Below are 23,906 nucleotides of genomic sequence, written 5' to 3'. Positions count from 1 at the left end.
ACGCGTATGATTAAAGTCATGTTGGTGTAATGTTCCAGCTTTAAGTATCCACTGGGGCTATTTCAAATTGCTCTCAGTTTAAAGGTAAAAACGAACTCTCAAATTTCTCCGACTAGTGAGAGCTCCACTAATATGTGGAGGCAAAAAAAAAAAAAAATATTTAAGACTTGTATTCGTTCTAGCACGTGCTTTTTATTTTTCTGAATGTCAAAGTTCTTGTGACTTTTGGAGAATAAGACTTATTTTCACATCGACATGTGTGTTCTTGTTCAGATTACACAAGCATTCATTTCTTCATATTCGACTACAAATGTGATGTAATAAAAAGTTACTTCTTTAAACTGAGCTAACAACAGTTTAAAAGCAGGAATGTTTTAACAAAGCCACCATGAGCATATTGCGGCAAATAAAACATATTAGCGTTCCTGTTGTCTTCAGCGCATGTGGCAATTAAAATGAGCCTCCAAGTGGTGCTAAATAACTCATTATTTATGATACAAATATTCTTTCTCTCTTTTTCTCATAGTGGCAGATATGCAAAAACAAAATTAGACCAACATTCACAGAATTTGGGATATATTAATTTAATAGCAAATGGTTCATTAAAGTAGGCTATAAAGTTTATAACGTTATTTGTTTTAAGAATGATGTTCAAGTTCATTTAGTCTTATAGAAACTCTAATGTCACTTCCTTATCTATCAACAACAATAAATTACAAGTCTGCATATTCTGAAAGACTATGAATTAATAATAATAATAATAATAATAATAATAATAATAATAATAATAATGGATAAGTTGAAAGAAAATACTTAAATACGTTTTAAGGTGCAAAGGCCTATGTTTCACGTTAAACAGATGCCTCTTGTTTTGACATTAAAAACAGTGGCTATTTGTTCTAACAGTTCAAGACACATAAGATACCAGGACAAAACAGACTTGAAGGATACACACATTGACGAATCCACAAAACATCAAGTGAAACACAAGACAATCACGTACCTTTTCTTCTCTTTGGACAACTGAGCACAATGACAGTTAGTGCTGTGATTTTTGACAAAATAGCATTGTAAAACTTCCTACGTCGATGTTATTTAAAATAAAACATTTTGGGGGATTTTAGAATAAGCACTTAAAAAGGGGGCGGTTACAATGAACTGCGCGCTCACGTTCATGTAGCTACTCATGCAGCTGTTCTCTGTTACACACACACACAGTCATTTTTTTAATATAAAGCTGTTAGTTTTTATAAAGTTTTATATAATTTATATATATAGTTTTATATTTTTTATATAAAGATGCGATGTTCTTGTTCGTTAATTGTATAGCCTAAATATTTCAGTTTAGCTAAAGATCTATAGGCTATAGCTTGAAAAGAACATTTAAAGGGAGTTTTTAGCCTATACCTTTAATTGCTGTTTAATAGTCTTTGAGACTAAATCAGGTCCACATTAGCACCATTTATTTGTGCTTATCGTAGCCTAGTTTTAGGCTACAGACATCCAAACTTTGAACAAAGTCGAAATTAAATGTGTGGTTCATAATTAAAGTTGTTTTGCACATGCACGTACACTGAGACCATCGGTGAAATATGGCTCTAAAAATAAACAGTAGCCTACGGTCCAGAATAGCCTATGTTTCATATCCTTCACGCGGTAATCCATAATCTAGAAAAATATATTCACATTACTCAGCCAACTGCCAACGAGACTGAAAAGCCGGCTATCAAAAGAAAAAAATAAAGAAAAAATAGCAAAGCATTCTTTGCATCGACTTGTTTGTGAGTTGCTTTAAGATTTGTAAATAGTTTTTTAAACAATTATAACCAGGCGCAGCCATTACTCGTCGGTAGGCTATTATTAATAGTTGTTGCTATAATAGAAGCTAAGGTGTAGGCTATAGCTAATAGAGAGAAACATTCGTCCACTAAAGTTTGAAAATAGACTACATCCTCAGGCTAGGCTACTTGGTACAGCCTTCCGATGCACCATTAGCCTATGTAGCCTATAGCAATTGGAATAAATCATTATTTCTTTTACAATAAAATCAGAATGCATCCCCCACAAACAGTGTGATCTTGCTTAATACGTCGTTTGATGAAGAAGAGAAGCTTCCCGTAGTTAAAGCGACTTCGTGCGGCGTGTGTGTGTGTGTGTGTGTGTGTGTGTGACACTGATGGATGCGCCAATGGTTAGACGGACAGATGCTTGGGCGGATCTAACGGCATGCACACACGAGTGAGTGAGATTGGGCAAAAACATCCCGGATCCGTGAAAGACTGCTCTTCCCTTTCAATCTCCCCCGTGAGCTTGGCGCGCGGACATTCAAGAGATTCTGGACATTCTAGTTTTAGTGAACGCTACGACTCCAACTGCCCCCTTTCGAGGGCTCGATGCCATTCCATTTGCGGTCAGATGAGTGAGAGGAGAGACAGCACGAGGACTTTAGGGGAAGAGGCAGTGTCTGACAACAAACCCTCAGCTAGTAAACAGAGGACACAGTTCCCATCTCCCTCTCTCATCCAATACGGACAACTTTGAATCTTCACTACAAAGAGTTTACGCTTGACTCCATTTCTCGCTAACCAAAACGAAAAATCATCTCTTCATAACACTGTTTTTAATTGATGATGGACATATTTGGAAAATGTTGATCTTACCGTCTTAAAAAGTCCATTCTGTGAAGAAAGCGTTTCATAATGGATTTTCGAAAGTGACATTACAGAAGAGAAAAGGCGTCTCGCGAGCGCGAGGAAGACGCGTCTGCTTCGCCCGTTGCTGTTTTTTAAATATATGATACGAGCCCCACAAAGAAGGCTAAAAAGTGCTATTAGCGGCCAAGAAAGTGTTTGGCAATAGCTCAGTGATCCATGCCCTCGCAGCAGCAGCAGCAGCTGAGGCGCAGCCCGAGTCAATCCCCTCCTTCTGATGTGCGTTATTACAAGCAGGAATACCCAATCAAGCACCTATCGCATCGATTCTCTCAGCGGATTCCCAACGCGCGCGGACAAAATAAGCAAACGAGACAGCGCGCGGGCGACAAGTCCGTCCATCTCCTCCTTCAAGCTTTTTGTCTATTCCCCGGTTTGTTTATTATAAAAGAGATGGACGTTTGAAAGGCGGTGGTCTTTTGGATTTTTACAGAAAGCTATCGGCGACAGCCGCGCAGATAAAAACAATACATTTTTGTTTTTGCTTTTGCGATTACTCGGACCGGATTCCTCATGGATGACACGTTTATTCAAGCTATCGAGTAAGTAAAGCTTTGCTCTATTACGTTCCTAAATCATTGATAAAGGCGACTGCTGCCTGCCTTGCAAGCGTCTTACGCTTAAACAAAACATGAAGTCAGATTGTCGATTTGATACACTCCTATGTTAGTGTCAATCATTGCATATCTATAGTGTTGTGTTTGTGACCTGCTACTTTTACTATTAGAGTGCATTGGGGTTGGCTGCGGTAGGGAGAGAGAGAGAGAAAGAGAGAGAGAGGGAGAGAGAGAGACATATGCCTACCCACATGACATGAGCTAGCTAACCCATTCGAGATGGAAGGAGTTAATATGACAGTGCTTGATGTTTGCCTCTGTTTGCAGACTTTGAGTGACGCGATCATTTCGTTTTCCTTTAAGCTTGCCTGTTGCAGCTTCCAGCGCGGAGTGAGTGAGAATCGCACTGAGGCACGAGCGGTTTTTCTCCCCGCTGTAACGGCTCGACTCTCCGTCAAACCCAAAAGACGCGCGGGGGGAAAGAGAGAGAGGATAGAGGGGGAAAATCCCGCTTCGTCTTCATCCTCTTCAGAGCTTACCGTCTGATTTTTTTGGTTTGAAAACTGCCGATACATGTCAGGCGTGTGAAAGCGCCCCAGGTGCCGTGTATCAGAGCAGAAGCGGAGCAGCTCTCGGGATCTCAGGGGCTCCTGAAAAAAAAAAACCTGAAAGAGAAACATGCCGCGGAGGAAACAGCAAGCGCCCCGGCGCTCGGCAGGTACGGCTCTTCTTCTTCATCTTCCTCATTTGCTCCTCTTCACCTCCCCGTTTATTTATTTATTATTATTTTTTTGTGTGCTATCTTCATAGTAACACTGAATGTGTGTGTGTGTTTGTGTGTGTGTGTGTGTGTGTGTGTGTTTGTGTGTGAATGATCTGGAATACCCACTGTTCCAGCGGTATGATGTGTAACTGTTATTCGAAAAAAGTTGTTCTTTCTTTTTTTCCCGAAAGTCTGTCGTTTTATAATAAGTTTATCATGTTAGTCTATCAGGTTTTTTTGAGGCCACATAGTGACATTTCCTTTTATCAGAGTAACAGTTAGTCAACTGGCCGAATAATAACACTATTTAACTTTATCCTCGTGAATACTGACTATTTTACTCGCCTGGCCCCATGCAGCTGAAGCTGAGTCGACTACAAGTCGTTTGATTGTTCTCTGTTTCACACCGCTCTCTTTCCTCTTAGGGCGTAGATATTGACTCCATGAATTAGAGATTTATAAAGAAGCGCAGGGAAAAAAAGGGCTTAGGTGTCAGCTGACTGTCATGACTCTCTTTGATGCTCGTCTTCGCTGTTTGGGGGGGGGGGGGGGGGGGGGTTTGTGCGAAAACATTTGATCACAAAAAGCCAACTTTATTGCTATTATTATTTATATTTTTATCACTCCTCTCCTTTTCTGGAAAAGCCTCAAAAGATAATTTTGTAGCCGACGCACGAGGGGTCTAAGAAGAGCCTTTAATGGACAATTGCCATCTTTGATTTGACGGCTGATTGATTGCCTGTCATTCGGCTGCTCTTTGATCTATTCATTCCTGATAAACATCAATAAATCACTCGCCATGGCAACGCCACAACCCCGTGACGTCACGTCTGCTCTGACAAGCGCCCATTAAAACATCTTTAATTGCTGCTTTTCTGCTTTTTTTTTTGTCCCACATAGGCCAGGGCACAAGGCCACATTTACTTCCACTGCTCAAAGACCACTAACATGAGGAACATGGGGAAAACAGACCATTTAAATAATGATAGGCGACATCTAATCTGCTTTATTTTTAATGAACTGTCTAAAAATAACACGTCAATGAATACCTCATGACATTTTGATTGCTAGTCGACACATTTGCAACAAGGAAAAATGATGTATTCAAAGAAACAGAAATAGAAATCAGTCAGCTTAACTGCTGCTAATGTCTTTTGTAGGCCTAGTGGAGCTGCATTTTAAAGCGGTGACTGATATTCTTGTTGTGTTCAAAACTAGAATACGTACGTCTTGTGATTTTTGAATCCTTGTCTAACTTTAGGGGACACAAGAAGTCTTTGTTTATTCATGGATGAATTACACGCTGTTACTGTGTGATACACGGCACGATATTTACTGCTGAAACTTTCAGGTGAAGATCTTATCTAAATAAAAACAAGTAGACTATTGACAATCAGATTCAACAGTTGAGTACTGTTCACAAAATACTATGTACAGATCTGTACTATTCGACGGGCACGATCAACACTGACACTCTTGCATGCACACGAATATCACCGGAGCATGAAACACTCGTGAATGGTCCAATAGAGGGCACACCTACAGTCCGACAAAAACACACACACACACACACACACACAAAACTAATAACCTAATCTGGAGACGGAAGAATGGTTTGCTCCATCAGTCTGACCCGTCAAAGCAACTTTGTTTCATATTTGATTTAATTGTCTCTCCTTTGACAGCCACATTCATCAATAGCTCTAATGGTCAATCAGAAGTTGGCAGAGTGAGTGCTCTCATTTTGTCCCCCTCCCCTCCTCTCCACTCCCAATGCGATAGGCTTGTGCTTTACTTTATCAAAATGCTTTTGCCTAATGGACGCGCAGAGGTAGAGGGAAGGAGGGAGGAGGGAACAAGGGTGACTGAGAAGCTTCTCATTTCAGAGGAGTGAGAGAGAGAGAGAGAGAGAGAGAAAATCAGGCATTTATGCCTTTGATGAGCGGATGAAGACAAATACGAAAGCAGGCTGAGAGCCTTTTTTTCTCTCTTTAGACGAGGCAACTTCCTGTGATATATTTTTTTTTCTTTTTTAACTCCCTCTCTCCTTTCTTCAAACCAATGCCCCTCCCCTCTGTCTCTCCCTCATCTTCTCACTCCCTCCCTCCCAGCAGCCCTCACAGCTGCAAGTTATAAGGTTGACGACTGCACTGTGGCATACAAAGAGTGATGACAAATTGATTGCGCCGTCGTGATGGAAAGAGCAAAGGAAAGATGGCAGATGATGGGCCTTGATTAGGAACTTTGGGAAATCCAGTCCCCTGCAACCTTGAGCTTTGCATGAGAAAATTTCGCCCTCCCTCACATTTTCTGTCTCTTTCTCTCGCTCCCTCTTTCTGTCTCTCCCTTCCTCCCTCCTCCCACCAAGTCTGGAAGGCCCGCTCAGCCGTAGAAAAAGAAAAGTTGTTTTGCCAGCTTCATTAGTGTTCACCTAATTAGCTGTAAAGCTGATGGATTCCTGACAGGCCTAATGATTGGAGATGACAAGCTCCGCACACTGTCATCCAGCCCAATTAGGTTTGCAGCTAGTTTGATGTAATCAAGTTGATATTACACAGTCCTCCATGCCTTTAGTTGGTGCACTAACTCAATTTGCTGCTGCAGGTGACAAATGGGCTGGGGTACCTGGGTAATCATGTTGGCTGAAATAGAGCGCTTTTAATGGTCAAGAGACTAAGAGCAATAATAGTGGCGAGGTGACAAAACAGAATCAAAAGGCGCAGAAAAATTGTGTTGTGAAGGTAACCGGGTGGAAGTGCGTCACAGGCTCTGTGCGCGTACTTGCGCACCTTTGACGTGATTATGAATTTTTTTTGCCTGCTCTCCATTTGTTCAGTCTACTCTATCTATCTCTCTTTTTTAACAGACAGACACAGCACTCTCTGTCTAGTGAGGGAGATTCACCCCCCGCCAAAAAAAAAAAAAATATCAGCCGTTCAGGCGCAGGCAACGCAGCGTACACACCATGTTTTTGTTCACAGGCTTCAAAGCTTTTGCCAGACCAAACATATCAATTGTTTTGGGGAGTCGAAGAGAACATCAAACTTTTTTCCTCCAGCTATCTCTTTGTCCATCTCGGATTTTAATATCAAAGCTAGCTACTAAAGCACAGCGTTGTTGGAAACATCCACGTGCCCTTAATACCGAAGTGTCCGAACTACAGTCTCCGTGTTTACTTGTCTGTCTCGGCTCATAGTTTGGTGAAATGTAATCTCTACACATGCTTTTGAACCAAGCGGATTTGATGTATGAAGACAGATGGTGTTGATATCGGTCATTATCATGGCGCTCATAGCGTGTTTAAAGTTAGTTTATCTCATCTGCGTTGGAATAAATGTTAACTCTCAGCATTGTGTTTAGAGCTGCTAAATATGATTTATAAAAATATTTGGGTTGTGACGAATGTTACGGAGGCTGCGCTGAGATGGATTGCAGTTGGGGAAAGGAGCTGATTTCTGTGATTTTGTGTGTGTTTGATTGATTGCAGACGGGGAGCAATGATTAATCAAACTCAAAGCCTGTTCCGGCAAGGGTGTGGAGGATTGCATGCGTGAGATCATATGGGGAACACCGCACCGGTGGGCTCGTAAATACGGTCACATAATGATCACTACCACATGCTTATATGGAACACATGTACACACTAATAGGTTAGTTATGATTAGTATAGATAACATCGCAGAAAGAATACTGTAGCCTAGTTGGCGGTGTTGAAGTGTTGTGTGTGTCTGTGATCTCTTTTGACTTCTTTGCAAATTAAGAGTCGTCCACTTTGGTTCAAGTTTCTTTTTTTTTCTTCCCCTGCTGCGATTTAATTACTCAAATTATAATGAAACATCATGGTGACTTGATTATGTTAATTACCCTTATTAAAACCTAGTCATGATAATCATATGCATTATTAAGAAAAGGAAAATTATGTCATGTACACCACTGTCCAGAATTACATTCCTCTCCTCAAATGATTGTGTTTTTCTTTTTTTTTCCCCTTTTTGTTTAATATATACAGTTATTTAATTCAGAAAATGATTAATCAAAAGTGTGCATACTAATGCACGTCTAGACGGATAGAATTTTAATCTAGATGTTTTGCATGTAATGAGCATAAGAATAAAATCTTCAAATCTAACAGGAGATCTAATTAAACATCACCTGCAGCTCTTTAATAAGGAAAGTTGATACAGAAATACTCTAACCGCATTATGAATGAAGCGCATGAACACATTTTGTTATAGCTTGATGGTCATTTTAGCAGGAGAGTGAGCAGCATGCCTGTTGGATATATTGTTACACTGAAATTTGTTTATTGTTGTAGTCACAGATTTTTCTTTGCTTTTATGTACACAGTAGCTGGAAAGAGAACTGCATTTGGCCCTGTGTAGGTGTCTCTTCAGCTGTGTGTGTGTGTGTGTGTGTGTGTGTGTGTGTGTGTGTGTGTGTGTGTGTGTGTGTGTGTGTGTGTGTGTGTGTGTGTGTGTGTGTGTGTGTGTGTGTGTGTGTGTGTGTGTGTGTGTGTGTGTGTGTGTGCGCGTGGATTATGGGGCCTGAGTCTTCGTCCTCCTCACATTGCTCTGGCCCAAACCCTGCGCTCCCAGGCAGCCAACTGACACTATGATTAGTTATGGCTGTCCTCCGCCTTTTTCACCGCAAGAAGTGAGCAACAATGAGAAGGGTTAAGAGCAGAAGAGGCGGGGAAAAAACACAGGATCGGGGAGAAAGAGAAAGAAAGAACGAAGGAAAGAGGGATGGGGGTTAAGGGAAAAAAGCTGAATAACCTAACAGCCAAACAGAGTGAGAAAGATAGAGAGAGAGAACGGAGGGAGGGGAAGTTCTCCTCCCTGTGGATCCACACCAGGGTTGATGGTTGATAAACAGAATTTTTTTCCTGAATCTTCCGTCATGGCTCCCATTAGCTTGACAGCTGTCAATTAGGGCTCCCTTGGTCTCGCGGGCTGCAGTTTATTGCAGGCGGTTGATGCTGTCATTTCCCTCACAGTTTCGCCTTGAGCGTTATCAGGAGCGTTCACACAGTCAATAGCTGATGCATCAGCACTTATTTCTTAAATTGGCTCACAAGGCTGCATCCTTCCCTCATTTTTCCCCCCTTCTACCCCCTAACTGTCTCTCTCTCTCTCTCTCTCTCTCTCTCTCTCTCTCTCTCTCTCTCTCCTTCTCTGTTTCTTTCTCACTCATCCCTTCTTTTCACTCCTTCTTTTCCAGAGATTGTTTGGTGAAGATATGACGATGAATGGTAACTGCAGCAGGGTTAATGAGAATGCAGGGCGATTCCATTGTTTCTGTGCGTCTTGCTTTTACACGCACTCCAGCTAACAACCGTTTTAAGAATCAATTTATCTGCTGAATATTTTTATGATTTAATCTTGCGCAGTGCTTTTGTAAAGTAGTTATGCTACACACTGTGTGCAAATAATATAAAGGTTACAATATAAAGTTATTTCACTGTTTGAAAGTGGTTACGACAGTTTAAATAACCAAAAATAAAGATCCACAAAGTATTAACTGGTAAAAAAAGGTCGAATTTTTTACAGAAACAGATTATTACTCTGACCATATTGACCGTAATCTGAACATAAAATGCTGTTTTTCCTGTAATAAAATAATATAAGGGAAATCATTTTTCAGTAAATCCCATTAAAGTAAAAAAAAAAAAAGAAACAGTTAAAGTGAATATTGTTTTGATCCAGATGATTTCCCTTTCTTTCTTTTCGCTAAGTGTGATTGGCCTGAATGCAGACATATTCTACTTTTTACACCGGCAGTAATTGCTCGCTTGCTGTTAGTTCACATTGTTTTGCATTATAAGATTATCATATAAAATGTAATGTAAATATATATATTTTTTCGTTGATGGAGTGATTTCGTTGATGGAGGTTTTCCGTGCACAACGCAAAGCCCCGACTAACTGATAATTAAATTTGTTTTCTATTTTCATGATCATTATTTGATCAATTATAACTGTGCTATTTCAGCCCTACACTAAAACACAAGTAATTTGTTGTTCATGCTGTATGTTTTGATGCAAAACATTGTCAAAAATATATTTGTCTTGTATAAAATGCAGTAATGTGAATTTTTCATTTGAAATGTCTTCCTGCGTGGAATTCAGTGGACATTAAAAAAATAGATGAGCATTTATTAGGCATTTTGTTTTTGTTAAATTTGACACTGAATATGCTTGGTGTCTTATGGGTTTATGGTGCATTCTTATTTTATTCTGCTCAAATATGCTTAAATTAATATATTTATTTTTTAAAGAATAACATGGAAAAAGTTCATCATTCTTGTTTTACCTATAGCTGAGAAAGTCACACAACTTGAAAATAAATTAAGCGTTGTTAGTGACATTCAAACAAAACATTTTGAGTAGCTTATCTGCCATTTACGTGTCAAAAAGTACAAGAAAAAGAAACATTTCAAAATTGTTTATGTTCCCCTTCAAGGTTTCTGTGTGCTTTGTGTTCAGCTGGTTGTGTGCTGTAGTTTGTTGATGATTTCCTTGTTTTTGAGAGAATTAGAACTACATGCACTGTGATAGTTTTACAGACTATTTGATAGTACATGTTTTACAAAGCAGTTCCCACGGAGAGAACGCACCACAGTGTCGATCATATCCCTTTTGCTAATTTACCCGATTCTCGTTTATTTTATTGATCAACAATGAACACTGAACCTTGCCGATTATGCTGTGATACTCAGAATACGCCTCCAAATCTACTTGTTGTTTTACACTGGCGATTGGTCAAGATTTTCGACTGTGCTGCATGATTTGCCATTACCGTGGCCCACACCTCTTCCGGTGGGGCGGAATCTGGGAGGAGACAGGAAATGAAGAGGGTTTCTGGGATCTATGTGTCTGGCTTTGGTAGACAGTTATTTTTACCCTGCCCAGTACTGTGAGGGATATTAGCTTAGCCTTGCACAGAGGTGGCACTGAGTATCACAGTACTAATGAATCATCCGGCCTGCGCTCTTTCCATATGCTTGAGTTGTCCCGCCTTCCCACTCTCGCTCTCTCACTCTGAGTGATACTGTAGTTCTTTGTGTGTGTATCTGCGAGGCCGGTCCACTCTGGCAGCTACACGCAACTGCGAGAGTCCTAGTGTAGTCCAATGAAATATGGCCGCATGGAAGTAATCCCTGTCATGTCGAAGAGGGATAGGGACGTGCCGAAGGAGGCTCAGAAAATGACTTAGAGAGTAAGTTGGGGGCAGGGACTACAGTAAAGATTTTGGCAGGGGGGTGGTGTGTGTGTGTGTGTGTGTGTGTGTGTGTGTGTTTGTGTGTGTGTGAGAGTGTGTGTATGATTCCTCCACAGAAATGGCAGGGATCTTGCCCCACCGCCCGGCTTGTCTCGGCACCCTCCTCTTCTTTCACTCCGAGCCTGAAAACTGACAGCCATCAGTCTTGCTTCGCTTTTCATCACGGTGTGTGCGTGTGACATGCAGGCTTTTTGATGGCGGTGCGGGTGATGAAAGGCAGAGCAGCAGAGAATGAGAGCGAGAGAGGGGCCCTAGTAATCAGGGCCAGCCTGAGCTCTGACATCCTTCTCCGGCCTGACAGGCCTCTTCCTCCTTCTCTCCTCACTACCCAGACTGGAGGAAAGAGAGAGGGGAGGCCCTCAAACGCTCCCAAACTCCTTCTCTCTCATGTCCTGATCAGTCTCAGATGCTGGGAATTATCCCTCCTCCCTCCATGTTGTGTTTTATTTAATGAGGGCAGAGGAAGAAGAGGGGAATGCGGCGCGCAGGGGTTGGGGATGTTGTTAACTCTGCCGGAGTCCCCGGTGCGTGTGTGTTTGTCCACGTCTGCATCTGCGCAACCTCGGTGCACATATATGAATGTTTGCGTATGATGATGTGCATTTTTCTTGAGTGTAATGTCATGCCGGCGTTTCCTTCCTGAGTGATCCCGCTATTTAATGTGTTCGTACGCATCGCCTGCTTGGGTAAGTCGTGCCGGCTCTTGGCAGAGGCAGGCAGGTGTGAGGGGCAGAGCGAGGGAGGGAGGCTGAGAGAGAGAGAGAGGAAGTCTGTTTTATTTTATACTGCGGGCCTGTTGCTAATTAATGTTTCTTGGTAGGATTCTGTCTGAGTTGAGTAATGTTTTTGATCTTTATGCCTGATAACTGCATACCTAATGAGATTTCAAAGCTTCTCGAGATGTGTGTGCGCTGCTCCCTGCAATTATTGACAGATGCCTTTTCTCCGCCATTGGGTTCGGCACCATAAATCCTCTGGCTGTAATGAGCTTGAGAAGTGCCACCCTGCCAGTGAGCTAATGAAAGAGAGAGAGAGAGAGAGAGAGAGAGAGAGAGAGAGAGAGAGAGAGAGAGAGAGGGTGGAGGGGGATCACGCTTCCTTGACACATTTTTTTCTTTAAATGCACTCTGCAGATGTCAGGCCCCCACTGCCAGTGTGTTAAAAAAGAGAAGAGCATGAGATAGAGGAAGGAAAAAGAAAAGACGATTTTTACAGTAAAGGAGGGGTGAGTTGAAGCCTGCCTTTGAGGAGACACGAAAAGGGATGAGTAGAGAGTTTCGGTTGGTCGGTCGGCGAGCCGTTTCGGGTTTCGGTCCTGCGCCGAGGTCGTTTGTCTGCCGTATGTAGTTTTTATTTGAAATAGTAGTCTCGTTGTTGCCGAAGTTGACTTTGATTGATACGCTTGCCCTCTCGCACTACTCCGAGCCAGGTTTTCTTTTTTTAGGTCTTTTTCTTTCTCCTACACATTTTTTCCCCCTTTCTTTCCTTCATTGGCCTGTTTCCTCTTCCTTTTACTTCAAAAAATATGGACAGTATGAGAGAAAGAGAGTGAGAAGGAGCAATAGACAGGGGAAAAAAAGAACAGCCGGCCTGTTCTCTGGCTCTCACACACGCAGATGCAACTCTTCGACCTTTTTGATGCCGTCCTGAACCCAGATAGCGGGACCGAAAGAGTGTAAGAGAGCGAGAGAGAGGCTCTCCATGCCAAACAGTCGATTTCCCCAGCTCCTCAGCACGGTCATACATCATGGACCCACCCTTCTCTCCTGACAGAATGACATGTGTCATTTATCAAACGGGCCCTTGCCAAGGAGCCCAGTGTTAGGGGCTGTCCCCCCCTCTGAGAATTGCCACTGCCTCCACGCCACCGAGGGGTCTGCACAGCCAGGGGAGGGGATGGCGGATGAGGGGGAGACACGGCCACTAACAATGCCACTCGAATTTTTCCTCAGTTTTTATGTTTGTGAAGGTTCTTTTTTTTAAATGACACACTTACAAAAGTTTGTATTTATTGAGGTCACAGGAAGTCTTGGGTTTTATAAGTGAGCCTACATGTGTCCGACTCGGGAAGGCTGTGTCCGTGCGCACGTCTGGCTGTCAGGTATCAGTCAGAACCCAAATCCCTCCCTCGTACCCTCCTCCTGTCCCTCCTTCTGCCTCTCCAGGGGCCTGCATGAGTGAATCGGAGCTCTTTCGCTTTCCCATGATTCAAAGGAGCATTACTGAAGATGGATGCTCCTTAAAAAAAGAAATTGATGATGGATACGAGGCTGGCCATGTCATTCATCATTTTGAATATTATTTAGACTGGCCGTGTAAAGCTGTAACCTGAGCAGGGCTCAGAGAGAGAGAGAGGGAACAAGAGAGAGCTCGAAGCAGGACGTGGGCTTCCTCTGATGGATGGGCCGAGCTCTTGCACTGTTCGTTACCAGATACCAGAGGAGCTGCACTCCTTTGCTCACTCATTCACCCACTCACTACCCTGTTTTTTTGCTCCTGAAAACAAAGCTCAAAGTGTTTTATTTGTCAACACTATGTCCCTGTAACCTAGGTTACCCTGACTATTTTTTTCCTCGTTTTTGTTTTCCTCCCCCAGCGCTGACACGTTTTTCATCGAGGTCGTAAAGTTTTGTCGACAGCCCCTCAGGAACGAGGTGACCATTGTCGTCATGGACGCGAAAAGAGCGGGAACAGCTGGGCTTCATTAGCAGGAAATGAAGCCGACCTTTAACGAAAGCAGAAAAAGAAACACATATCTGAGCGCTCCAATCGCACGTGATCCTCCGCGCCCGGCCCACGTTAATGAAAACATTTCTGTCATGTTTTCCTCCGTCCCTTTTGTGACTGTAAGAGGAGATCTGTCCGAATCATATTTTCACAGTATCTATAAGCATCTGATAATTCGGTTAACGGGATGTCTCGCTGTGTGCCTGCAGTTCACGGGCTGGTCAGATTCCTGTCGTCTCTGGCAGTGGCAGTTGAGCGCTCAACAATGCTTGATATATTTGTCCATTGTTGCGGTAGGGGGCTATGCGACCGTCGACGTGAGATGCATCATGCTCCCGGCCGCATTGAAATGGGTTTGATGAATTTTGCTTTGCAGGCTCGTTGGACGTGGTGGGTGTACTTGGATTCATTGTTCTTGAATTTTCCAGCACCTAGAACGTGTCCCAACTCATGACAGGCCCCACCCTATGACGAACTCCTCGAGCGTTTGGGTTTCAGCAGTCTGCTTCTATAAAGTCCTATGGGCTTCATCTGCCCCTGCAACCACATTTTTGAGCTGCACCCTTCTTAGGGAGGTTGAAAGCTCGGGTCAAACTGTTAAGAGAGTTTCAGACCCATTCCAGAGAGAGAGAGAGAGAGAGAGCGCATGCGAAAAACATGGATGCGTGAGGGAAAGCAAGAACAGGATGGAGAGAATAGGTTGTTTTGTTTTTGTATGCTCTATTTCTTCCCCTTCCTAGTACCCCTCTCTCCCTCCCTCGCTCTCCCTCTCTCTCTCTCTCTCTCTCTTTTTCCAGTTTTATAGCAGGAGACATGATTTATTGTGGCCATCCATCTCTGGGTCTCATCCATCACCTCCTGGTTGCTAGGCAATCATGGCAGCAGCTGTTTGCTTTGACTCAGACAGAGGCACTGTCAATCAAGACGGGCAGGTGAAAAGCATTAGAAACACGCTATTGTCAGACGGAATAATTAATCAAAGGCAAGAAAGATAATTAAAAAGATATGACCCTTGCTAGCACTTGCTCAGGGTTGCCGGAGAAGAGAGTGAAGAGGGAAGAACGAGGGTAAGGAAGAGAGTGGAGCAGGAGGAAAGCACTGGCGTGTGGCATGTCTTCTCTCTCTCTTTTTAACTCAGTCTTACTCTCTCGACACGGTAAGAGAGTGGAGCAGAGGAAGATAAAGCTTACTCTCTCCATCACTAGACCAGGTTGTAATTAATTAAAAAGAGATCGGAGGAGAAAGAGAGAGGGGAAAGAAATAATAAAAGGGCTGGTGGAGGAGATGAGAGTGAGTGAGGGGAGAGAGAGAGAGAGAGAGGGAGAGAGAGAGGGAGAGAGAGAGAGAGAGAGAGAGAGAGAGAGAGAGGAACCACATGAAAGGGTTGAGTACCTCACTCTGATACGAGCAAATGCTACAAACGCGTACTTAAAAGTGTTCCTCTTCAAATCCATGTCGCTCGCTCTCCCATGTGCCTCAGAGTGTGTGTCTGTGTGTGTGTGTGTACGTGCTGCGACTTTCCCACAAAGCCTCAGGCCTACACGGTGTGCCTTCTTTAACTCAAGCTTAAGATGTCTCTGTTGAAATGCGTGTGCGCACACACTTATAGTCACTGATGTTATTCGGATCCAGCGAGAGACAGACAGCCCTACAGTCCAGAATAATGAGTGACCGCATATACGTTTTGGGTCAATGCCCAAATCTATTTTATTCAGAAATACATTTAAATAAATATCAGGTTGATATACAGCTGTCCTGATATCATAATCATTTTTAAATTAATGACTATGATGTGGACGCTTGCATGTATTCAAGTTGTAAGAGAATGTTTTTATTTTTTATTTTTTTCTTGATAGTTACACCATAAATTAACATTCAATTTGATTTAATTTAATTTTAGACCACATTTAATCTGTGTGTGTGTGTGTGTGTGTGTGTGTGTGTGTGTGTGTGTGTGTGTGTGTGTGTGTGTGTGTGTGTGTGTGTGTTTTCTTTAAATAAAGGTAATCAATTCTATAGCCTACTGTTACAAAAATATGAACTACTAAAACCTATAGCATTCACATTAGCGCTGGCACAGTACCACAATTTCAGTAGTTGGTACCAATACCATAAACAATCCGGACCAGAGCAAAGACGGTTGAATTAAGTACTTCAAATATTTTTGTCCCATTTTGTCTCGTCCGTTAGTTATCATCACTGTCAATTATCACATTTTCGGATTCAGTCGCACATTTTAAATGCAGTTGTCAATCAAGGAACTTTGCAGTGTACTTAGCACCATTAAAAGCTTGTGAATGGGTTATATACAGAAATCAAGAGAAGAGCCCTCCCTTTATAATCACTTTCAATCTCTACAGCACAGAATTCCACACATTCTCACACTCTTAATTGTACAATGAATCTCTTATTTACATCGTGTTTACACTGTTGGTTTAAATGAAAGGATTCACAAGCATGCGCCTCATGCATTTTCATCGGTTTTAAGCAGATTCTGACTAGCACCTCTGATAGGCCATTTCGTTCACGTGCTCAATGGATATGATTGTGATTGCCTACAATGCTCAACGCTTGTAAAAACAAGTTGTAAATAGAAAGCTTAGAGGTAATACATTTGACAACCCTTGTAAAATTATCATAGTAATTTTTCAATCATAGTCAAAAAAATATATATGTATATCGAAATATGATGTAAATGCTCATATGTATTTATGGTGTAAGTAAAATGTTGTTATTTTTCTCTTGGTGGCATTTTGTTAATTAAATATTTTTATTTATTTAGCAAATGTGTTTTAGACTAGATTTCTAACCATTTTATTCTCCTTTATCACTCTTTTATGTCTTTGACTTATTTTCAGGCCATTCATTTGGGTTTGATAGCAGGCAAAACATTGTGTGCAAATATTTGCTGTTTGTTTGCTGTAAATAGGATGATAAAGAGTCAGACGGTCAATCATACAGTTTAGCTGTCATTATCCAAAAATATCTGACCGCAGAATGCCTGCATTTTAACAGATCAGAATCAAGTATTCTGGAGAGCCATGTAATAATTTGCAGTATGATGGTGTGTGGGGTGTTTGTGCCCGTGTCTCTGTTCACTTGGTTAGACAGCAGTGTCTCCTGCACCTACATGTCTCTGAGGTAATGTGAGGTCATGTTGCCTCTAGCAGCAGCTCTCCCATGGGCCTGTCTTTTTGTCTCTGTCTGTCTCTCTCTCTCTCTTTCTCCATCATTTCACTCTACGTACACCGATAAGAGTCAGAACAATGTGATCACCTCCCAAGCCAAAGTGTTCTCAAATGATATGTTCATATCAAAGTTTATTGTAAATGTCAGTATTCACACAGCAATCATCCTGCGTATCCTTTCAATGTTTTGGCTCAGAATGGGAATAGAGGTGTTTAAAATATTAAAATGGTGCTTTTCCCGCATGCTAGTTTAAACACGAGGGAGCGCCGTGCTGTATGTTGTAAGTAGTGTTTGGTTAGTCATTATCAGATAAAAGAGTCACTCTGATCTTCTCACACAGGTGCAGACTAAGAGTCCAGTCAAAACACTGCAAAACGCAGTCATAGACGTCACACTGACATGGTTTGCCCTTTGTGTAAATGGAGAAAAAATAGCTTTACTGCGCCGGCCCGTACCACAAATATGCCTCAGATAGACACGACTACTCTCACACATCCTCAACATACCTTTCTGATAAAATTATAGAGATGGAAATGTCAAGGCTCTTAACTCAGTGTCTGTGAGAGCGTTAGAGTTGTTTTTTCACAGAATGCTTGCTAAAAAAGGTGTTATTCAGGCTATATATCTGATTAGTGTTTGATATGTTTGACGTGAAACTATTACTCTGCAGACTAATATGATGATCATTTTCTTAGATATTATGAAAAGGTGTCAACCGCTAGATATTTGGCTGTACCGTTGATACTGCGGTGTGTGTATATGCGACATTTGGTGGGCATTCTATGTTATTTACATGAGAGTGACACTAAATATAATGAGAAAATGCAGAGCTGGACATGTAAACGAAGAAGAGCTGTGAACATGTGACACAAAACAGGGTTTATCCATAGTTGCAGAGCAATGTTGCAACTTGCAACAGTAGCCTATGTAATTGATGATTTTTAAGTAATTGATGAGTTTTGTTTAGCACTGATGCAAGATTTATAATTTATTTGTTATGAATAATATTATGGTTGGGTCAATGTTAAAGGAGAAAATAAAAAGAGAAAATGGTCAAATTAGATGGAGCACTTTTTACGTGTAAAGTATTGAATTACACTAAACTATCCAAAAATAGCCATTTACCCAAGGCTATTAAAATAAACCATTTCCCCACTGGATTTCCTGTAAAAATAACAATATTGTGGTGCATATACTATTCAGAGTTAGTAAGTTTCTCGTTCCATGATAAAAGATTTTTATTCACAACACCTCTTTTTTTTGGGACAAATGTAATTTGTGGGCTAGTTTATGTTAAGGCACTTCTGAATGTTTAAAATGTTTTCCTAGCATCCCTGCTCTGCTCTTGGTACATAATCAATCGTAAGTTCAGTCACTGGCTTCAGTAAATGTGTAGCTAAATGGCTTATCAGCGTAATCTCTCTTCGCAGTTGCACTTGTGTCAAACACGGGTTTAAGTGATTTATTGAGTCGCTGTGAGGTTATATATTGACCTGGTCCTGGGTCAGTCCCTATAGCTGCTAGTTACGCACTGAAGTCAAACATTACAACTCTCACGACTGATTGCTGATGCAAATTTTGTCCGCTCCAATACAGAGACCTAATTTGACAGGGGCCCGTTAATGTTAAAAACAAATTCCTCTGAAACAAAATGTTAAAATTGCCCCAGCGTGGTTTGCTATGTACAACTGGATTGCTAAAAAATAAAATAATAATAATAATAATAATAATTTCAGAGGGCTGCTGTGGTGTTTTTTTTTTTTTCTTCTTGACTTGCATACTTTTAGATATGGCCTCAAAGTACCTGGCATCACATCTGTGAGCTACAGTTAAATTATAATTCTGTCTTCAAAAGTGGTTTTAAATTAATATAAATTATTCTGAATACAATATTTCTTCTTCTTATGTTATTATGCTACATTTTAGTTTTTTGAAATTGGGAAAATTAGTTTTATCATTATTAGTAGTATTAAACTAGAGTAATTGTTTTTTTTTATGTATTATTTATTTATAACTTTATCTTTTGTTTCTAAATGCGTTTATTCTTATGCCTGTGACATATTTCTACAAGCATATTTTATCCTGTACTGTTATTTAACACATTTCTTATAAAAATGTTGTTTAAAAAAAGAAAAGAAAACTAAATGAATGAGTGCAATTTACTCCTCCCCTCTCCTGCGGCTGTCTGTGGCGCTTTCTGATGACACGGTCCACATCACTCCTGCTGTGCGCTTGAGAGGATGTCCCTCTCCCGGCTGATAAGGCCCTCACTGTTTATAAATTCCTCTGGCTCGATCCAGTCACCCAACCCTGGAATTCAGTGGGGGAAAAGTTTGTGTGCCAGAGTACGTCTCTGCGCTCCCAGCTGTGCGTGTAAAACCACAAATGTTATGATGGTGGCCATCTTGACTGCATATCTTTACCGTAATGTGTTAAGTACACATATGCACATTTGAGCAAGAGGTATGTGTGTGTGTGTGTGTGTGTGTGTGTGTGTGTGTGTGTGTGTGTGTGTGTGTGTGTGTGTGTGTGTGTGTGTGTGTGTGTGTGTGTGTGTGTGTGTGTGTGTGTGTGTGTGTGTGTGTGTGTGTGTGTGTGTGTGTGTGTGTGTGTGTGTGTGTGTGTGTGAGAGAGAGAGAGAGAGACATTTTTGGCTGTGTAATTGAATTGCATACATGCTGCACATGTTGGGTAGGAGGTCTGAACATACAGCTGTCCCATTGTGTCCACACACACTCCCCAATCACTCTTTCAACATCCTAACACATTATTCTTGCAAACAATATATATATATATATATATATATATATATATATCTCATGTGTGCACTAATATTATTACATGTGTTTTATGTTTTGGATTCAGTATTAAAGCTGCTCTCAATGTTTCACTATTCCTCTGTTAGTTGTGTGTCTATTGTAGGCTAAGGGGGGAAACAATCTGTTATACCTCTGGTGATGTTTTGTGTGTGTGTGTGTGTGTGTGTGTGTGTGTGTATGTGTGTGTGTGTTTGCGTGTGTGCGTGCGTGTGTGAGAGTGTTTGGGACTGCTGTGTGTTTGCTTATCTCTCCATCGTGACACAGGGAACTGCGCTACATTAATACCTGCGATAGGGACTGTCTGCCTCGCACCTCTCTACAATGCAGATAAGCTGCAGCTCTGGAGGATTATCAACAGAGCCCGCGCTCACACACACATACACACGTGCTTTATTTATTGTTTGGAGGTGCTGCAAGAAATGAGAGAGTAGAAGTGGTAGTGGAAAAAACCATGAGACTAGGGAGAAGATGGTATCAAGCAAAAATTGGCAAAGTTTAGAGTCTTTTTTTTTTATCTTCCCTGATACACACACATACTTACACAAAGATTTGTTCAGGAAGAAGGGAGTGTTCATGCTGTCTGTATTTGTCTTGCAGGGTTGTTGTTGTTTTTTTTCACTGGAGTGAAAGGCAGTGACATATTTGGAAAGTTATTGTGATAATGATACATTAAGTGATCTCTACCATTGGATTATTACAGCAAAACTAAATTTAAAATAATAATAATTAATAAATGCAATTAATCCAAACATCAATGGGGAAAATCAGTTAGCACACATGCTGTGACAGATCAAGCTGAGGCATTCATATGCAAGCAACTCAAGTTCGATTCCAGCATGCGTCATATCCTGATCCTGCACTTCCTGTCCTCCCTTTGCAGTCATATACATTATAAAATGGCTAAACTAAAATTAATAAAAATAACTGAAGTCCTCTTAATCCTTAATGAGCAGTCTCAATTCTCATTGTTTTTTTTGTTTTTTTTTCAGTAAGTTCAGTTTCCAAAGCCGGTGTTTCAGAACATCTTTGACAGTTCCTTGGTAGGCGAGGGAGGTGTTTTGTGTGTGTGTGTGTCTGAACTGTTACTAGTGCCTCAGATTATTTCTGGAGACCATGACCATACATTTGCAGTATTCACAGAATTTATTATTGTATTTCATAAGGCGACACTGTGATCCTTCGTAGCCATTCGTAGTGTGCAGCAGCGTCTGAGCTGCAGGTTATTGCAAGAAACGTGTTTTTTGTTTGTAGCCGTGAGTTGTGTGCAGAGTGTGTGTGTCGTATTGATTGTATTGTGGTGTTATTGTGAGGTTCATGGCCGTGGCTCGGTTTTCTGTGCTCCCCTGTGGAGTTCCATCCTGCAAACACAATGCTAGGTGGTAACTCTTCCTCATCCTTACTGCATTCACAACAGACACACTGATTAGCTTTTGTGTGTGTGTGTGTGTGTGTGTGTGTGTGTGTGTGTGTGTGTGTGTGTGTGTGTGTGTGTGTGTGTGTGTGTGTGTGTGTGTGTGTGCATTTTATTCACTGTGTGTTCTTGATGTGAATGTTTTGTAAATTAATCACACTGAGGAAAAGATGCAATATTTCACATACACATATGGAAGCAAACGTTTACTCTTACAAACACTCGCTCACACAGACTCTCACTTTAATTGGGTATGGAGAGGTTAATGATCTTCCCAAGCATAAGCCCTGAGGGTGTGTGTGCGCGCGTGTGTGTGTGTTTGTGTGTGTTTAAATGGCATTTTAAAAGAGCTTGTACATCTAAACATCTAAATACGAGCCTTTAGTTCTTTGAGGTTTGACGCACTTTCTCATACACACTCACACGTAGACAGAGGGGTGGTTTTAACGCTCTGCGTTTCTGGGATCACTCTTTGGCCTGTTTCATTTGTGTTCGGTTGTCGTTGTGTGATAATGAGATAATTAAATGTGGCGTCCCTCTTCCTGCTATATTTCATCCCCCCCCTTTTGAGCCGTGGAACAGGCCAGGACTTTGAAATGGATACTCTATCAGTTCCCAGCCCAGATCAGTGGCCCTGCGGCCCCTAGGACTCAATGGGGAGGGGAAGAGAGGGTCCTGTGGCACTCGACCAATCAGAGCGCGGCCCCCACTAAGAGGTGTTGATGGCTATAGAGCACTAGCTATCCATCATTCACTGTGATTTTAGGAATAACTTGTCTGTAATGCAATATCAAAGTAAATGAATGCCCTTTTAGAGTGAATGCCATTTTAAAAGATCTAGAGTTGCATTTTAATTTCAGTTGTGCAATAAATCATAGAAAGACAAACATAATAATCAAAAGTTTTATTCCAAATAAGAGCTCAGGTTTTGAAATATTAAATTAAGGAGAAAATATGCAGGATGCAATCTGACAGAGAGGGAAACAAACCTCATCGAAGAGTTCTGCAAATTGATTGATATGCAGCACTTTGGTTTCTTATCACTAAAACAGATCCCAGAGTTTATTGTATTTTTTTTAAACTTAATTTTTTTTAAATTATTATTATTAATATTGTATTTAGTGGCGGTGGCTGTTTTTTTTACTATATTTTATATAAAATACATATAAATTAATGTTACAAATTATCCTTATTTTATTCAGTGAAATCCGCTTTTATTATGGAATACAGCTGTACAGTTGTTTTTTTTTTCTTCTTTGATTTAAAAGTAATATCCAGAGAGAGAAATTCAATAATTATTATTTATTAATAAAGATCAACAATCAGCTGATTTAAATGCAATCATATTGCAATGGCTTTATTAAAACTATTCTTTATTACCCTTTAAAAGCATGCAATGGTTTTCTGCTTTAAGGAAAAACATACATAATTATACAGAACAGGATAAGACTGATTGAACCTGCTTGTTCTGATGTGTGTGTGTGTGTGTGTGTGTGTGTGTGTGTGTGTGTGTGTGTGTGTGTGTGTGTGTGTGTGTGTGTGTGTGTGTGTGTTATGCAGCAGCTCAACTGTCTGGATTGGTGGTGTCTTAATTGCACATCCTGTTTACATCCTATTGTGTTTCATTTCGGCACGTAGCACAAAAGCGAGTTTCCACCCAACTTTCTTCTATACGTATATAATATAGATTTTTCTCTAGTTCAGTATGTATATATGTATATATATATATATATATATATATATATATATATATATATATATATATATATATATATATATATATATATATATATATATATATATATATATTATATATATATATATACACATATATATATATATATATATCCTCTGGCTATTCGCAGAGATTTCTGAGAATGTTGTGGAAAAGAAAGTAAATACTTCTTTGGTATACCACCAACATATTTCCCCACCCTTATTAATTATGTGATATTAAGATCTTAAATATATATATATATATATATATATATTTTTTTTTTTATATATATATATTTTTTTATATATATATATATATATATATATATATATATATATATATTTGACACAAATATAAGACGGGGAAGGGCAGGAGATAAAGATAGTGAAATAGTGGCTGTCTAGCATCACAGTGACCTAGTGTAGCCAGGCAACATTTTTAAACGTCACAAAGCAAAGGTCCGCGGTTGTGCCGGGACAGTTATAACGAGAGCAGTTCTCTTGTTAACAGTGGAAGCCTGTAAAGAGAGTGAACAGGGTCCTCTGCCCTGGGCCCCAGTTTTATGAGCTGAGAGAATGTACTGCCAGAGCCGTGTCTGCTTATCTGGACAAAAGAAGCCAGTTTCAAGCCTCAATTTCACAAATGTGCCATTAACAACATTATAGGTAGTCCATTCAGTGACTCTTTACCTTTCAGTATCTTATCTTTGTGTTTCTTTTGTTGTCGTCCTCT

At 40.7% G+C, this 23,906-nt stretch overlaps 1 protein-coding gene and 1 long non-coding RNA gene across 3 annotated transcripts in view; one reads left to right on the top strand and one right to left on the bottom strand.

Annotated features, from left to right (window-relative positions):
- Positions 1-2,789, bottom strand: part of LOC143737627 (uncharacterized) — a 22,419-nt gene extending 19,630 nt beyond the window's left edge. The window contains exon 1 of the long non-coding RNA XR_013203684.1: positions 2,661-2,789. This is a non-coding gene — a long non-coding RNA (uncharacterized LOC143737627). The remainder of the gene's footprint in view (positions 1-2,660) is intronic.
- Positions 2,790-2,845: 56 nt separating this feature from the next.
- The window catches only part of tshz3b (teashirt zinc finger homeobox 3b), a 36,375-nt gene continuing 15,314 nt past the window's right edge, over positions 2,846-23,906 (top strand). The window contains exons 1-2 of one of the 2 annotated variants that reach the window (XM_077229332.1): positions 2,846-3,253; positions 3,632-3,986. In XM_077229332.1, the coding sequence (XP_077085447.1) occupies positions 3,947-3,986 (40 nt within the window). In that variant the 5' untranslated portion in view covers positions 2,846-3,253; positions 3,632-3,946. Of the gene's footprint in view, positions 3,254-3,353; positions 3,987-23,906 lie in introns of those variants that run through there. The other variant, XM_077229333.1, reaches the window with a different exon arrangement.

The sequence above is a fragment of the Siphateles boraxobius genome, unplaced genomic scaffold, assembly GCF_051911475.1.
Source record: "Siphateles boraxobius isolate OS27281-9 unplaced genomic scaffold, OSU_SipBor_1 130, whole genome shotgun sequence".
Classification (NCBI taxonomy): Eukaryota; Metazoa; Chordata; class Actinopteri; order Cypriniformes; family Leuciscidae; genus Siphateles; species Siphateles boraxobius.
The sequence above is the reverse complement of the archived record's forward strand: the minus strand, read 5'-3'. Positions and strand labels throughout refer to the sequence as shown.